At 39.8% G+C, this 17,892-nt stretch overlaps 1 protein-coding gene and 2 non-coding genes across 5 annotated transcripts; 2 read left to right on the forward strand and 1 right to left on the reverse strand.

The window, feature by feature from the left end:
• Positions 1-284: 284 nt before the first annotated feature.
• On the forward strand, positions 285-17,125 carry TIPIN (TIMELESS interacting protein). 3 transcript variants are annotated; one of them, XM_059915487.1, is made up of 8 exons: positions 285-349; positions 5,131-5,271; positions 5,396-5,474; positions 5,676-5,751; positions 8,477-8,599; positions 8,818-8,881; positions 13,807-14,013; positions 16,534-17,125. In XM_059915487.1, exons 2-8 carry the CDS (start codon positions 5,139-5,141, stop codon positions 16,722-16,724), a joined length of 873 nt encoding a protein of 290 aa, XP_059771470.1. In that variant the 5' UTR covers positions 285-349; positions 5,131-5,138; the 3' UTR covers positions 16,725-17,125. The 3 variants fall into 3 exon arrangements, with proteins under 3 accessions (XP_059771470.1, XP_059771469.1, XP_059771471.1); XM_059915486.1 differs by lacking the exon at positions 285-349 and adding an exon at positions 360-543; XM_059915488.1 differs by lacking the exon at positions 285-349 and adding an exon at positions 1,481-1,577.
• Positions 9,326-9,461, forward strand: LOC132361459 (small Cajal body-specific RNA 14). The gene has a single exon (XR_009501747.1). It is a non-coding gene; the product is annotated as a small Cajal body-specific RNA 14 (non-coding RNA).
• LOC132361232 (U6 spliceosomal RNA) lies at positions 15,076-15,180 on the reverse strand. The gene has a single exon (XR_009501538.1). It is a non-coding gene; the product is annotated as a U6 spliceosomal RNA (small nuclear RNA).
• Positions 17,126-17,892: the final 767 nt, after the last annotated feature.

Genomic DNA, 17,892 nt, shown 5'->3' on the forward strand with positions numbered 1-17,892 from the left:
ATCCTTCATATTCCATCCACAACCCAGTTTTCTAAAAACCTGAGATCTACTTCCAAAGTCTGAAGTGCATAGAGCACAACGAACACGAACATCACGCGGACAAGGGGACTAAACTCCTCGGAAGAATTCGTGAGGGCGGAAGCGGTAGGGAAAGCAGTGTGGGATGGGTCGGACGCCGGAAAGGTGGGGATAGACGTGGGTGGGCGGGACCTGGGGGAGGTGGGTCCGGTAGGTACCGCCCAGGCTTTTGGCGCCAAAAGCCAAGGACTCTTCTCGCGAGAGTCTCGCGAGATACACGGTTTCCCGGCCGCGCGGAGCTCTGTGCTGTGGGTGCTGCAATCTGCTCGAGGTGAGAGCGGGCTGGCGGGAGAGTGAAGTTCCCAAGGGGAGAGCCGGCCGAGGGAGTCAGGCTGGGGAACGGGGATGCCAGGAAGTCGCAGGGAGGGAGTGAGGAAGCAGGAGGACATGACTGAGACGGACCTGGGCTGATCGGGACTGGAGAGGAAGGGAGGCCTGACCGGCTGCGACCTGTGCGGAGAGGAGGTCGGTGGGGACCAGGGCCGGCGCTTTTACTTATTGTTTACCTTTCGGGTCTGTCTCTCTCTAAACCAGGCCTTTTAGTGAAAGGGAACGTGTGTCAGATACATCTTTATATCTCCAGTTTCTGTATCGGGGCTTCTAAACACTGGAGGCGTCCTGTGAATGTTGAATGAATGAATGAACGTGGTTGAAGTGAGAGGACAGACAGGGGAGCGAGGATGAGGGGAGGTCGGAGAAGAGGGATGGGATGGGAAGTTTTGTGGTTTTAGGGCTGGGTAGCAAGGAGGTCGTCGAGTCAGTTTGGTAGGACTTCCTGGCGACAGGGACTTCTGTTTTGGTGACTTAGAAAAAGTTGGACGTTGGACACCTAAGGGTCTGGGAACGAATTTGGATATTAAATTTCTTTGTTACCGTCACTCTTCTGCGAGTCTGAGGACTAGAGGAGGAAGTGAAGAGACCTTCATAAATGTCTAAAAAGAGACTAGGCAACCATTGTCAAGAAATTAAAGACAGAGCTATCTTATTCACTACAAGTTTACTGACAAGTCCTACCCCAGGCTTGGCTGGTTCCTTGCATTGCATCGTTACACTTAATATAGTTTGTGCCCTGTTATCTCATTCATAGCTCCCTGTTGGCCTCAAAGGTGTGAGCCCTATTTCTTCCCAGAAGGCTTAACTATTGATAGAGTGAGGCCAAAAAGTTCGTTCGTTTTTTCTGCAAGATGGCTCTAGTAGCGCTTCTTAGTTGTCTTTAACTTCATTTGAAACAATGAAATATCAACGTGCATTTTAAAAAAAAACTTATCAAAATTGGTGAACTTTTGTGTAGCCATTTTAATATTGAAGATGGAAGAAAAAAAGCAACACTTTTGGCATAATTATGCTTTGTTATTTCAAGAAAGGTAAAAATGCCACTGAAACATAAAAAAGGATTTGTGCGGTGTATGGAGAAGGTGCTGTGACTGATCGAACATGTCAAAAGTGGTTTGCGAAGTTTCGTGCTGGAGATTTCTCGCTGGATGATGCTCCACAGTCAGGTAGACCAGTGACCAAATTGAGACATTAATTGAGAACAATCAGAGTTATACCATGTGGGAGATAGACATACTCAAAATATCCAAATCAAACGTTGAAGATCATTTGCACCACCTTGGTTATGTGAAGCGCTTTGATGGTTGGGTTCCACATAAGTTAAGCGAAAAACCTTCTTGACCATATTTCTGCATGTGATTCTCTACTTAAACATAAAGAAAACGTTCTGTTTTTAAAACAAATTGTGATGGGCAATGAAAAGTGGGTACTGTACAGTAATGTGGAATGGAAGAGATGTGGGGAAAGGGAAATGAACTACCACCAACCACACCAAAGGCTGGTCTTCATGCAAAGAAGGTGATGTTGTGTATATGGTGGGATTGGAAGGGAGTCCTCCATTATGAGCTCCTTCCGGAAAACCAAAGATTAATTCCAATAAGTACTGCTCCCAGTTAGACCAACCGAAAGCAGCACTTGACGAAAGGAGTCCAGAATTAGTCAATGGAAAATGCATAATCTTCCATCAGGATACCACAAGACTGCATGTTTCTTTGATGACCAGGCAAAAACTATTACAGCTTGGCTAGGAAGTTCTGATTCATCCACCGTATTCACCAGACATTGAACCTTTGGATTTCCATTTATTTCAGTCTTTACAAAATTCTCTTAATGGAAAAAATTTCAATTCTCTGGAAGACTGTAAAAAGCACCTGGAACAGTTCTTTGCTCAAAAGGATAAAAAGTTTTGGGAAGATGGAATTATGAAGTTACCTGGAAAATGGCAGAAGGTAGTGGAACAGAATGGTGAATACGTTGTTCAAAAAATTTCTTGGTAAAAATGAAAAATGTGTTTTTCATTTTTACCTAACCGAAGGAACTTCAATATGACCTTTAACTGCCTTTCCAGTTTTGAAAACCTATGGTTGATACTTTGTTTTGTTTTTCTGTACTTGTGGTCTTGGAAGTTTAGAATTGGAGAGACTTTGGAGATCCTCTAGCTCCAGTAGTTTTACAGTTTTGGGGAAGCTTTGGAATTCTTCATTCCTCCATTCAACAATTATTTCTGGGACTTCCCTGGTGGTCCAGTGGCTAAGACTCCACGCTCCCAATGTAGGGGGCCCAGGTTTGATCCCTGGTCAGGGAACTAGATCCCACATACCGCAACTAAGAGTTTGCATGCTGCAGCTAAAGATCCCGCATGCCGCAACTGAAGACCCCATATGACGCAATGAAGGTCCCACGCACAGCAACGAAGATCCCACGTGCTGCAACTAAGACCCGGCACAGCCAAATAAATAAATAAATATTTTTTAAAACCCCAAAAAACCAAATTATTTCTTTCTTTTTTTAGTGGCCCATTGCAGTTATTAAATCCTGCTAGACAGAATTTACAAGTATCATTGCCATCAGAACTCTCCCTATCCATAAACTCAGGAACTGAACAGATTCAGATAATTTTTTGAGATATCTTTCCTTCATGAACTCTCATGTTATCCCAAACTCAGGAATCTGATAGATTTGGATAATGCATTACACTACCCATGACCTGAACTCACTAAAAATAATTCTCTATCTGAATTCAGGAAACACATGGATAGTGAGGATTCCTGGGCTACCTGCCCTGGCAGTGAAATGAGAAAGCTCAATTGGCCACCTCAGTTCTGCTCTCTGGGGCCACCCCCTTGTTCCCCTCCTCCAGGGTCCCAGCCTTGCCCTCCAGGAGCCCCTTCCCTGTGCATTTCCCTATTGGCCACATTTGAAGTCGGTGTTAGGAGGTGTGCCCTCCTTTGGGGCTGTAGAACTGCCCAGGTTTTCTGCTAGTTCAAGTTGGGAGGACCAAGATCAACAACTATTTCTTGAGCACTGGCTGTATATCAGTTTTGGGGCTACAGTAGAGGAGCACCGAGACCCACCTTGTCATTGCCCTTTTAGAGCTACAGTCTATTATGGGAGACAGACATTAATCAAATAATCATACAAATAGAACCTAATATTGGAATTGGGTAAGTGCTACAAAACTTGTACTTGACATTTTGAATGCTTGTTATAGGAGGATTTAATTTAGGAAAACTGGGGGAGACTTTTCTGAGGTGACGGTTGAGATCTGAAAGAGATTAGGAGTCAGGGAGGAGCCTTCAAGATAGGAAACAGCTTTGTAAAGGTCTAGTGGCCTGAGGGATAGAAAGAAAAAGCATGGAGAATGGTGTGAAGTAAGTCTGGAGAAGTAGGAAAGTGCTAAACCCTGCAGGGCCTTGGAGTTTTATCATTATCCTAAGAGCAGTAGGAAGCCATTGAAGTATTTAAGCCTAGCAGTAATGTGATCAGCTTGACATTTCCAAAGGTTCAGTTTAGCTGTAATATGGAGAATGGATTGAAAGGGCAAAATGGATAGGAGTAATGGAGTAATCCAAGCAAGAAGTGTTAGGAAGTGGTTGTGGAAATAGGGAGAAATGGACAGACTCAAGGGATAATCTGGAAGTAAAATGGACAGGGTATTTAGGATGGGGGAATGAAGTGTTAAGGATGACTTGCAGGTTTCTGACGTAGAGCTGGATAGGTGTCATTCATTGAATTGGGAAAATTTAGAAGGCTGGTTTTATACATGATGAGTTATAGGTGCCTTTGAGAAATTTTAGAGCTGTAAAATGAGAAGTAGGGATTTAGAGCTCAGATTTGATGTTCAGGTGGAGATAAAAAATTAATGGGTCATCTATAAATTAGACCCATGTGCATAACTGAGTGAAGAGGGCCTAGGATGAAGTCTTGGTTACTAACTGACCAGGCTAGAGGAATATGAATCTGCAAAGAAGATCCAGGAGGAGTGTCCAGGAAGGGAGGAAAGCCAGTTGAGTACTGTGTTTCAGGAGTCAACAAAAACACTTTTCCAGAAAAAGGAACTGATCAAAAGTGTCAGATGTTTCTGAGAGGTCAAGTAAGATGGTACTGAAAAGCATTCTTTCAAGTTACCAACTTAAGGATTATTTCCATTTCTGCAAGGGAAACCTTACTAGAAAACCAGTATGTAAACAGTATTTTTATTTTTATTTTTCCTTTTTCGGCCCCCCCGCACAGCTTATGGCATCTTAGTTCCTGGAGCAGGGATTGAACCCGGGCCCTCAGCAGTGAGAACACAGAGCCCTAACCAGTGGACTACCAGGGAATTCCCAACAGTATTTTTAAAAAGCTTCTCTGGTTGAAGTGGGGTTGAGGTATTGTACCCTGCCTATTTCACACCCCTTTGGACCACAGTTTGAAACCCTCTGAAAAGTTAAAATCATCATTTTATGGTGGGGAAACTCAACAGTTGAGGTAAAATGATTTGCTCAAAATCATATAGTTGTTTAGTGGTGGGGTCTACATTAGAACTCAGTTCTTCTAATTTTCTAACTTTGTTCTTTTTTCCATAACTGTTATCTTCTTCACTTTAGTTCATGATGTGTGAGTGTGAAATATGGTTTAACTGACTGAAGCACATGCATTTTGCTGCAAGTGGAACTTAACTGTGTAATAAGAAGACTACTTGGATGCATAAACATGTTTACTTTTTTTTCCCCCTAGAGGAAAAGATGCTAGAACCACAGGAGAATGGCTTGATTGACCTACCAGATTATGAGCATATAGAAGATGAAACTTTTCCTCCATTCCCACCTCCAGCCTCTCCAGGGAGAGAAGATGGTGAAGGAGCTGAACCTGAAGAAGGTCTGTATAGGGTTCCAAAGTGGTGTCCATGTTCAGCTATCCATCTAACAGCTTAGAAATGATACATTTTATAAATGAGGCTTAAGTTACTTAAGTAATATTAAATCTTGGTATATTTCACCAGAGTTAGGGAGAGGAGCACGTGTTCCTGTACCTCCAAAGAGAACAGTTAAAAGGAATATACCCAAGCTGAATGCTGAGAGGTACATTTACTATTTCCTTAAATATTTATACTTTTCTTTCCGTCATTTTTTCCCTCTTATGTTACAAGCTTTTGGTTGGGATGATTTGGAGATCAGACATTTTTCTCAGTTCAGTAATTAATATTTTTTTCTTCTTATGGTCTTGGTTGGACCTTGATGGCTTTAGCAAACTTGAAATTTAAAACATATTTCTATTCACAGATTAATTTCAGAGAGAGGGCTTCCAGCATTAAGGCATGTGTTTGATAAGGCAAAATTCAAAGGTAAAGGTCATGAGGTAAGAAATGTCTGATTTTTATTTTAGACCTTTGTTTTTTAAAATATCAATAAGACTGTGGGCCCATTATCATGTTCTTAGGAATCTTAGAATGTTTCACAGATACCATCATTCATCATCATATCTCTTTAGAAACTATGATGTAGTAGAAAGGACACTATTTGAAGACATTTAGGAACTGTAAATCTCTGCACAACTGTACATTTAAAAATTCTCTTTGAATCATGTAGCGTGGAGATACAATTTTTTGCAGATGATATCTTTGTAGAGCTTTGCAGTTTATGAAGTATTTTCAATTATATTCTTTAATTATCAACCTCTGGGGTAGGTGTTGGTCCCATTATCTAGTGAAGGAAACTGAGTTTTAGAGTTTTAAGCCTCCACTGCCAGTGGTTAAGAACAGAGCCTTGACTTTCCATTGCAGGGCCCAGCTAGAGTAGCATTAACACAGCATGAGCATGATCTTGGTGTGGTATTCAGGATAGTTGGAAAGAGGGAAGCAGCTGGAGGCAGACAGCAATTCAGAGGCTATTTCACTACCAGCGGAATGAGGTAAAATAGCCTGGATAGGGTAATAGTAGAGGGATGAACAACGTATAATACTTGGAGGTGATTGGGAGGTACAAAAGTAAAAATTAATCCCAAGATTTCAAACCTGGGAGGCTGAAAAATTGTAGTACATTTGCTTAGTTTCGGTGGACAGGAAGGGAGAATATAAGCCTGTGTCCTATCTTGCCACAAAACTAAACATAAATCAAGATTTTTAAGACCATGCCCCGCTTGGTTAATTCATTGCTCTTATTGAAGTTTTCAGGTAGTAGTGATGAATTGGTGCTTTGAATTTATGATGTCTTCATCATTTTCATAATAAGTACTTTAAAAGATAAATAAACTTATACGAAGGATAAATATTTTGTGTTCCTTCACTGGGTGAGGTTGGGCTCTGAGTTTGTCTAGTCTTCTGTACTTTGCCTTTGAAAATTCTACTATTTTCTAACGAAGCTGAATCCTGGATGCTTTTCTCTCCATGTATGACTTGGGACTTCACACTGTATTTAGGTATTTCTCTTCTCTGTCCCTTGGATCTAATGTGATATTGTGAGGTGGCTGATCAGCTACCCTAACAACTGGAAAATGGTCATAGGTGATTGAACTTTTTCTTTAAATTAAAAAAAATTTTTATTTTATTTATTTATTTTTGACTGTATTGGGTCTTCGTTGCTGCACGCGGGCTTTCTCTAGTTGCGGCGAGCAGGGGCTACTCTTCGTTGTGGTGCGCGGGCTTCTCATTGCAGTGGCTTCTCTTGTTGTGGAGCACGGGCTCTAGGCGCGTGGGCTTCAGTAGTTGTGGCTCGCGGGCTCTGGAGTGCAGGCTTAGTATTTGTGGCGCACGGGCTTAGTTGCTCCGCGGCATGTGGGATCTTCCTGGACCAGGGATCGAACCTGTGTCCCCTGCATTGACAGGCAGATTCTTATCCACTGCGCCCCCAGGGAAGCCCGATGATAGAACTTTTGAAAGAACTTTTATCTTTATCAGAATGAGAATGAAATGACATTATGTTCTCAGCATTACATATTGAGTTATTGGTAGAGTTGATTGTTTTAACCATTAGCTTCTTAGACAAGGTCAAATAGCACCACAAACAATAATTGCCAACATTTGAGGACTTGTTTTGTGCCAGGCACTTTACTTGTATTACTTAATCCTCCTAACAACCCAATGAGGTATGTATATTCTCGTTTTATTCATGAAGAAAAAGGCACACAGAGGTAAAGTGATTTGTTCAAAGTCACACAGCTATTAAATGGTAGAATTTAGATTTGAATCTATGCAGTCTGATCCAGAGCTTTTAACCAGTCTCCTATTTTAAAATACTATAAGAAAATTTAAAAATATTGTACAGTGAAATCAGGAATTTGGAACTTTTTTCATTTATTACTCCAGTTTATTAAACTTTGTTTTTCATTTTCATTAAAAAATTTTTTTAATGTTAAATTGAAATTTCAAATATAGAGAGGTATTGTGGTCTGAGAATGTTTACACTGTTGTTGCTAGTCTTTGGTACTTTGCCCTTGGGATTTCTGAATATATTTTCACAGAGCTGATTCTCAGTGCTTTCTGTACATCATTTAGAGACCTGTCAGTTTGTGTAGTTATTTCTAAAAGATATCTTGCCATATTTTATTGAAGTTTATTTTCAAGTATTTATAGGTCTGAAAAGACACATGTGATTATCTTTTAACTTTTATTAAGTTTTCATACTAGGTTTCTTTTTTCCTCTGATGTTTAAAAACCTATTCAGTGCTGTTAGACTGCAGTCCTCTAAGCCAGCAGTCCCCAACCTTTTTGGCACCAGGGACTGGTTTCGTGGAAGACAGTTTTTCCCGGGGGACGAGGGGTGGTGAGGGGTATGGAGGATGGTTCAGGCGGTAATGTGAGCGATGGGGAGCGGCAAATGAAGCTTCGCTCTCTTGCTCGCCCACTGCTCACCTCCTGCTGTGCGGCCCGGTTCCTAACCCACCGTGGACCGGTCCCCAGCCCGGGGTTGGGGACACCTGCTCTAAGCCCTTGATAAATACTTTTCTTCTTAAAGTTTCTTTATTAACCTTATAAATATAAAAGGACACCAGTGACTTTGGTACTCTTATTCAGTTCTAAAATCTGCTGACAAGGTCAGTTGTGAGAATGAGTCTTCTATTTAGCATTTTTATTTTTATGTTCCAGGCTGAGGACTTGAAGACAGTAATCAGACACATGGAGCACTGGGCGCATAGGCTGTTCCCTAAACTGCAATTTGAAGATTTTATTGACAGAGTTGAATATCTGGGAAATAAAAAAGAAGTTCAGGTAGGTGTTGAGATTATTATGAATATCATTCACAATGCTAAATTGTATAAGGATTAGTGAGGCTAAGTAGCTCTTTGGGGTCTTCATTTTCAGTCTTAGTAGAGAGAAGGAAAATTAATAGTAGCTATTTGAACAACTTTTTTTGAAACTAATATTAAAATCAATGACCGTTTTCCCCCAAATCTAAGTGAAAATATAAAAATGTTTTTTATTTTCAGACCTGTTTAAAACAAATTCGACTTGATCTCCCTATTTTACATGAAGATTTTGTTAGCAATAAAGGTAAGAATATAGGTTTATCTACTTTATAATAATTTTGCTTTTAGAAATGGATCTAGTTGGGGTAGGCAGTGTTACAGGACTGGGTTCTTAGTCTATTTTGAGTATATAATTAAAGTAGAGTAAATAGGAATGAGTTAAGATGCCTTGGTACATCTAGAATGTTGTGCATGATATTTGTTTCTTAAAGACATGGTGGTATGCCATTAAGAGATGTAAAATATATTTAGCCACAGAACATGAGCTTTTGAGAACTCATGATGATGACGCATTGATCCTTTGTAGTGCTTGCTAATAAAAATATATGACAAGATACAGTGTTCATATACATGTCCACCGTTATAAAAAAGTGGCTCTGAGAAATTAGGCAGAACAATTTGATGATGAAATAGGTCACGTCTCACACAAGAGTACAGCTCTTGTATATAGGATTTTAATTAGACCTATGTGACTGTTCCTGGTATTGATTGCATTTGTTAGTTGTACAATGCAACCATAGGCAGTCACACACATCAAAACATATGGTTCCTGCCGACAGGGTCTGTATAGTTATCAGATTTTCTGTGCGATGGCTCCATACATGTTTGTTTTTTGTTTTTAAAAAATTTAATAGATGTAGCAGAAAATACAGGCTCCATATAGAATCCCCCAAAGTTATTTATAAACTGCTTTTAAAAGTGTGAAGGATTGTGATTTAAATAATCCAAGATTTAATTTTTTGGTAAGGTATGGTACGAATTGATGGCATGGGATTTGATAGATGGAAAGGAATTAGTTATTACAGTCTAAATCCCACAACATATACTACTGGGTCAGTTAGCTTATTCATCGAACTTTTTGAGCTGCGTACTATGTGCTAAAGGTTCAGGGATAAAGATGAATGCGATCAGACCCCTTGCTTCATGGGCTAACAGATGGTGAACTAGTAACATGCCAGTAGTCTGCAAGGTGCTGTAATTGGAGATGAACAGGGGACAGTGTACGGGGCAAAGGAGAACACAGTTACTTTTACCTAGGGGAGGGGAAAGCTTGGTAAGAGAGGGGAAAGCTTCACAGAGGAGGTATCACAAGTACTTTGAATGATAAGCAGTAGAGGTTAGGCAGAGGTGATTTTGGATAGAGGCAGCCACTTATGCAGAGGCATAAATGAACATGGCACCATTCATGGAATTACAGGCAAGTTGCGGTATAGGGTACATAGAGGAGTCCTGTATCAGAGAGCCTTGTTTGTTGTTGAATCTGTTTTCTTTGTATCCTAAGAGAATAGTCTCCAGACCTTTTGCATGAGGCACTACAACAGTAAAAATGTTTTGAACATTTTATTTTTCTAACACGTGTACTGCTGTACTGATACGATATATAATGTACATTTTTGATCTTAACATTACAGTTTTAAAGTAAGAACAATATGATTGAATATTCTATTGAATAATTTTTACCGAAAATTTTGGGCTAATACTTTTTGATCAGTGGTTTGAAGGTTTGGTTGTAGATTCAGTTTTTTCTCCCAAATCTTGGTTTTAACCTTTCTAAGATGCGTAAACCCAAATGGAAGTAGAGCATCATTAACTGCACTTAGTAAATCTTGGTATTCATCTTTCATTCTCACTCACCAGTGCAAGGACTTTTGTTGAAGTTTACTAGCAAATTTTCATCTGCCCCTTTTCAATCGTTTTACTTAAAATTAGTCAGTTTTTATATTTTTATATTTTTAGCACGTGTCGTCATGTCATTCCTCTGCTCAAAGCCCTGTAGTGGCTCCTTATTTCAATCAAAGTAAAAGCCACAGTCTTTATATTGTCCTACTTGGCCCTATAGAATCTTGTTTTTGTGTCCTCATCCCATTCCTCTTGCCTCCCTGACGGTATCTTTACTATTCCGTTGCTTCGGCCACATTTGCGTCCTAGCTGTTCCTTGAGCCTTCCAGGCATATTTCTGTCTTAAGGCTTTTGCACTCTGCCTTGAACACTGTCCTTTGCCCTCCCTCCTGCCCCTAAATCTGCATGGCTAACTCTCTCACCCGCGTCAAACTGTTTTCAAATGTCAGCTCAGTGAAGTCTCCCCTACCACGCTGTTAAAATTGGACCCCCAGCCCCATTCCTGATTTCACTATGCTTTTTTTAAATAGCTCTTATTTCCCTTTAATTATTATGTAGTTTGTTTATCTGTTAGTTTATATGTACCAGAGTGATGGCATCCTGTAGCACATTGAATATTTCTGGCCTTAGCTTCTTTGCCACAATAGCTTGCCTATGAATGTGGCAGTGAATGAATTTCATGTGTGGTTCTCATTTTTTTTAATGCCACTTTTATCCTAGTCAAAAGTGGTTATATTCACATGGATATTCTGTAAGACATTGTTTGTACTAAAGAGGTCATTTACTGTTGAAGAGATCTTTCCTTTCATGGCTCACAGAAGAATATTGAATAGTTTTTTATGTATTTCATTACTATTAATTCAGAATCCTATAAGCCCTATAAGGTGAAGCATATTAGAAATCCTGTATATTGCATAATTGGTTCTAATACTTGTTTCTTAACTTTTCCAGCAATGTTTTCTAAATGTACTCCATCAATATTTCCTGACAAAGGAATGTATTTTAGTTTCTTTTTTTTTTTTTAATTAATTTATTTATTTATTTATTTATGGCTGTGTTGGGTCTTCGTTGCTGTGCGAGGGCTTTCTCTACTTGTGGCAAGCGGGGGCCACTCTTCATCGTGGTGTGCGGGCCTCTCACTATCGTGGCCTCTCTTGTTGCGGAGCACAGGCTCCAGACGCGCAGGCTCAGTAATTGTGGCTCACGGGCCCAGGTGCTCCGCGGCATGTGGGATCTTCTCAGACCAGGGCTTGAACCCGTGTCCCCTGCATTGGCAGGCAGATTCTCAACCACTGTGCCACCAGGGAAGCCCCTATTTTAGTTTCTTGACACATTTTTTTCCATATCAGGAGGGAAAAGTGTATGGCTTTCTGTCTTTCACCATTAAGGAAGAAACCTCAAAAGGGGCTTAGATTGTAAAATGCTGGATTAAATACATGATTTTTAAACCTCACTGGTTTGTCTTTATGTTTTAAATGTTTTGCTAGTTGTGATGGTTTTTACTGGCATTAGCTAATACCTCACTGTACAATATGTACATAGGACATAGGACAAGAGTAACTGTAAACTCATATTTCAAATGGTGGTCTTGGTGATATGAAGTTTTTTTTGCCCACTTGTCAGATCTGATGAGGTTATTTATTATTTTTTTAACCACATAATGTGAATGATACAGAGAGAAGGTGAAGTGTCAGCTTTGCCATCTTCTTAGTTCTTGCTTGTACTTCTGTTATCTTCTACCTACAGGTGTTTTGTTATTTCGCAAAAATCTTTTAAAGCTACCACTTGTGCATTTTGTTAGGGTTGTTTTCGTTAAAATAGATAGTATGTCAGTTTGCTTAACTGGGTAGTCAGAATTAGCTGTGTATCATAGTATGCTGAAATTAAAAAATGAGTGAGGACCCAATTCCACCCTTCCACAGTATGAGCTTGCTGTCTTGAAGGTAGCTTACAGACCAGATGATTGCTGTCATATGGATAAGTGATAGTTTGTCACTGCCAGTTCTTCTTTTAAATATAAGTTAGTAAAACTTAATTTTTCGTAATTCTTTTTAAATGAGTTTTTTTTTTGTTTTGTTATAGCTACTTTATTTATTTATTTATTTATTTTTGGCTGTGTTGGGTCTTCGTTTCTGTGCGAGGGCTTTCTCTAGTTGTGGCAAGTGGGGGCCACTCTTCATCGCGGTGCGCGGGCCTCTCACTATCGCAGCCTCTCCCATTGCGGAGCACAGGCTCCAGACGCGCAGGCTCAGTAATTGTGGCTCACGGGCCCAGTTGCTCCGTGGCATGTGAGATCTTCCCAGACCAGGGCACGAACCCGTGTCCCCTGCATTGGCAGGCAGATTCTCAACCACTGTGCCATCAGGGAAGCCCCAATTTTTCGTAATTCTTAAATGAAATATAAATGGAAGATCTAGCATTTACTTTTCATACCCTGTGGATCATTTTAGGAACATCCTACTTTGAGATAACAGGTGTACAGGGCTTTAAGAATTTATTAAGACTAATCATGTAGAGAGCACTGAATTTTTTAAAAAGTTAACTTGGAAATATGTCCACAGATCTCTAAATTTCATCCCCTTTTTCACTTTGTGTCTCAGTTTTACCGTACACAAAAAATAGCCTATATAAAATCATTACTGTGTATCATACAGACAATATGGCAAGCTACTAAAATGTTTTTAATATAAAGCAAGGATAGGGCTTCCCTGGCAGGCACAGATGCCTGCCAATGCAAGGGACACGGGTTCGAGCCCTGGTCTTGGAAGATCCCACATGCTGCGGAGCAACTAAGCCCGTGTGCCACAACTACTGAGCTTGTGCTCCAGAGCCTGCAAGCCACAACTACTGAAGCCCGCGCGCCTAGAGCCTGTGCTCCACAACAAGAGAAGTCACCGCAATGAGAAACCCGCACACCACAAGGAAGAGTAGCCCCCGCTCACCGCAACTAGAGAAAAAACCTGCATGCAGCAACGAAGACCCAACGCAGCCAAAAATAAATAAATAAATAAATAAATAAAAAACACAACAAGGATATACTTTGGATTCTTTAAGTTCTTTTATTAGCAACTAAGAACTTTTGCTTTCTGTTCATGCATGTTTTTAAACTAGTATTCCATTGGACTTAAAATGCCTCTTTAAAGTGATTAATAAATATTCCTTCTACCTGTTTGAATCAAGCATGTATTTGTAACATTCTCATACCTCAAATTGTTTCTTCAGGTCTGGCACCTTGTTGCTTTAAACTGGTTTTCAGTTAATAGCTTCATAAGCTCTTTTTCTAATTAGTTTAACACTACAGATGTACTAATTTTTTCTTTTCTACTGCAGATGAAGTAGGGGAAAATAATGGCCATGATGTAACTGCTACCGAGTTAGATCCCTTTCTGACAAACTCATCTGAAAGTGCAAAGTTCGCTTCTGAGTCTAGTAGAAGCCTAACAGAAGAACAACAACAAAGAATTGAGAGAAATAAACAACTGGCCTTGGAAAGAAGACAGGCAAAGCTACTGAGTAATAGTCAGTCCCTAGGAAATGGTAAATTTTATGCTGGATTTTATGTGCTACCATTAATATACCAAGGGCATGTTAGAAGTTTTAACCTATTTACTCTTCCCCAAAATAAAATACCTCTAGGAATAGATAAATGTGATATAGTATATTAAGCTTATGTATATTTGAGAGAGAGTGGGCGTGAGAGCTAGCTGGAATCCTCAAAGAATATATGAGTCCAGGACGGTTTTCTGGGTAGCTGAGTGTCTCTTAAAAAATTGTTTTAATCATTTAAAATTGATTCTGGATCTTTCGAAAACATATTCTTCCCTGACTCCTTAAAACATGTGACATATAATTTTATCTTTATGAGAATTAAAACATTATTGTGGTACTTTCCTAAACATATAAAATTCTCTGTACCCATTGAGGACTTTAGAGCCATTTGTTGTGACATGAATAGGTCCAAAAATGCTTTTTATTGCAGCGTTTCACTTCTGTTGTGAGCTGTCATGTTTGATTTCTTGTTGATTCCCTTGTCTCTTTTAAAACTGCCTTAAAATTTGCTGTTTTTTAAACAGACTGTGGGTTTGGAAACTAGACAAGTTTGTTAAAACTATATTTAAAAATAATTGCAAATTGGTTTTGAATGAAGCACGCACAGTCGCATTTATCTTTGTCAATTTCCAATCCAATTTTTTCCTTTTGAAATGGGAAAATAGGAATTACAGTAAGTAGTGAAGATTACATGTTGTAAAACAAGTTTCACCCAAAATAATGAATTCTCAAGTGAAAATTATTCAGTGGTATTATTATGATTTTTTCCAGTTAGAATGAATTTAAATTTTTTCTTTTTTGTTTTAACATCTTTATTGGAGTATAATTGCTTTACAATGTTGTGTTCGTTTCTGGTGTTTAACAAAGTGAATCAGCTATACATATACATATATCCCCATATCCCCTCCCTCTTGCGTCTCCCTCCCACCCTCCCTATCCCACCCCTCTGGGTGGTCACAAAGCACCGAGCTGATCTCCCTGTGCTATGTGGCTGCTTCCCACTAGCTATCTGTTTTACATTTGGTAGTGTATATATGTCCATGCCACTCTCTTACTTCATCCCACTTCATGAATTTTTGTGTCATACTTGTACAGGAGCCATGCTAATCTTCTCTATCATTCCAATTTTAGTATATGTGCTGCCGAAGCAAGCACTAATTTTTTTTTTTTTTAAGTTTCCTTTTAAAAAATTTTAATTATTTATTTTTGTTTGGCTGCATTGGGTCTTTGTTGCTGCACGCGGGCTTTCTCTGGTTGGAGCAAGCGGGGGCTACTCTTCATTGCAGTGCACGGGCTTCTCATTGCAGTGGCTTCTCTTGTTGCGGAGCATGGGCTCTAGGCACGTGGGCTTCAGTAGTTGCAGCACATGGGCTCAGTAGTTGGGGCACGCAGGCCCTAGAATGCGCAGGCTTCAGTAGTTGCAGCATGTGGGCTCAGTAGTTGCGGCACGTGGGCCCTAGAGTGCGGGCTTCTGTAGTTGAGGCTCGTGGTCTCTAGAGCACAGGCTCAGTAGTTGTGGTGCAGGGGCTTAGTTGCTCCGTGCCATGTGGGATCTTCCCGGACCAGGGATCGAACCTGTGTCTCCTACATTGGCAGGAGGATTCTTAACCACTGTGCCACCAGGGAAGTCCAGGATGAATTTAATTTTTAACTTAACAAATGGATGTTTTATACTACCTTGTGAAAAATTTAATGAAGATACAACTATTGTTGATGTCAGTTCTTCCTTGCTGTCGTTATCAAAGTTTACGTGGCAATAAGCATTTTAAGGCTCATCTTCTATTTATAATATATGACTTTAAGGGATAGTGGTGTAGTGGATAAGAATCCGCCTGCCAGTGCAGGGGACATGGGTTCAATCTCTGGTCCAGGAAGATCCCACATGCCATGGAGCAACTAAGCCTGTGTGCCACAACTACTGAGCCTGTGCTCTAGATCCCATGAGCCACAACTACTGAGTTCTTGTGCCACAGCTACTGAGGCCCATGCGCCCTAGAGCCCGTGCTCCGCAACAAGAGAGACCACCACGATGAGAAGCCCGCGTACCACAAGAGGAATAGCCCCTGCTCACCGCAACTAGGGAAAGCCCGTGCACAGCAACAAAGACCCAATGCAGCCAAAAAAATAAAAATTAAAAAAAAAGATATTTATATGACTTTAAAATTTTTCAATAGAAATGAGTATCTTAAATGTTCTTTACTGTAGATCACTTTGACATGTATCTCATAAGAACATTTGATTTTTAAAAACTTCTCTCTAGTACTTGTGATTTTCTAAATGAGAACAGTTGCATTTCACTGTGATTCAGAAGTCTGAGTTCAAGACTTGCATTTTGAATGGATTTTATATATGTATAAAAATGGCTTTATTTGGAAGAAAGTTATTATAATTAACATTAACTAAAGTGATCGTAGATTTCATCTCTACTGATTTAAACTTGTGAAGAAGTTTGTATTAGGTAAGATTGGATCAGGTGCTTGTAATGAATAATAATGATTTCTCTTGCAGACTTGTTAATGAACACACCCAGTACACAGACACCTGAAGAGGGTAGTACAGGTGAGGAGCAAAAGGAGGAAGAATCAAATGGATTTAACAAAGACCTTCTAGACAATCCACATAATGATGCTGCTGCCAATACTGTAAATGAAGAGGAGGAATTAAAAATAGAGAAAATGCAACTGGACCAGTCCTTTTAAAATATATAATAGTAACTTAAGGCTTCATCTAGAAATATTACTGAGGTTGGATAGGCCTCAAATGAGAAAATCTATTAACTTGCTATCTTCCAAATTTGAGATGACTATGCATTTTGCCTACTTTGCGTGAAAATCCATATATAGTGAAACTTTTATAGATTCCTGTTTAAAATCTGCTATTATTTATAATTTATACTTGTTTCTTATTCACTTTCGTTGTCTATTTATTCTCCTTAGTGTTTATTTTTATATAGGTATGACCTTGTAAAAATGATTGGTAGTTAATAAGTAGCTTCCACTGCTAGTGTGCCATTGAATGCCCTGTTTTTACTAAATTGGGTGGTGTTTTAAGATGTAAATATGTAATAAATGCTAATGTTCTTTTATTTTTAAATAAAAAGCTCACAAACTATCCCTAGAGGCTTTATAAAATTTTCTCATTGCTATTTAGTTCTACACTTTACATTTTTGGTAAAATGTTCACAGTTGTTATATGTGTTTACATGTCTTTTGAGGAGTCACTTTAATACTTAAAGGGTCACGTGAAAAGCTGATATATTGCCTGGCCTGCATAGGTGCTATGGAAGTTCACATGCTCCTTGGTACCATACTGACTAGTTAGTTGGAGAGAAACTTGCAAAGTATAATGGGGAACACAGAGCACGTAGGGAGGATTCGGTGGAGATGCCAAGGATTGGGAAGAACATGTACAATAATATAGAAATGAAAATCTAGGAAATGAGAGATTTGGGAATGGTGAATATGAGGCTGAAGTGTTAGGGCCACATGGTGGGAGGACTTAATTGGAGTTTTTCCTGCCTGAGTTTATCAACTCGGTGGAGGGGTAATTGCAGATAGAAAGTACCACGTTGAGAATCAAGTTTAAAGGTTGGTCTGGTTCTTGGCAGGAGGTTCCCATGGGGGAGAGGGAAAGGCAAAGCTAGTTTTTACAAACTAGGACATGGGAAGGTTGCTTTTTGGGGGGAAGACTGGCAAGAGTGATGGTGCTAAGTAACAAGTCTCCAGCAAGGGCAAGTCCAATGCAACTCATCATCTGAGGAGAGGGTAGGAAGGGAGGTTTGAGAGAACAGACCTTACCCAGTGCACCCCACCCCGCTCCCTATGCCCTATCCCCAGTTGGTGCTGGGGACAGCAGGGGTGACTGAGT

The sequence above is a fragment of the Balaenoptera ricei genome, chromosome 2, assembly GCF_028023285.1.
Source record: "Balaenoptera ricei isolate mBalRic1 chromosome 2, mBalRic1.hap2, whole genome shotgun sequence".
NCBI classification, from domain to species: domain Eukaryota; kingdom Metazoa; phylum Chordata; class Mammalia; order Artiodactyla; family Balaenopteridae; genus Balaenoptera; species Balaenoptera ricei.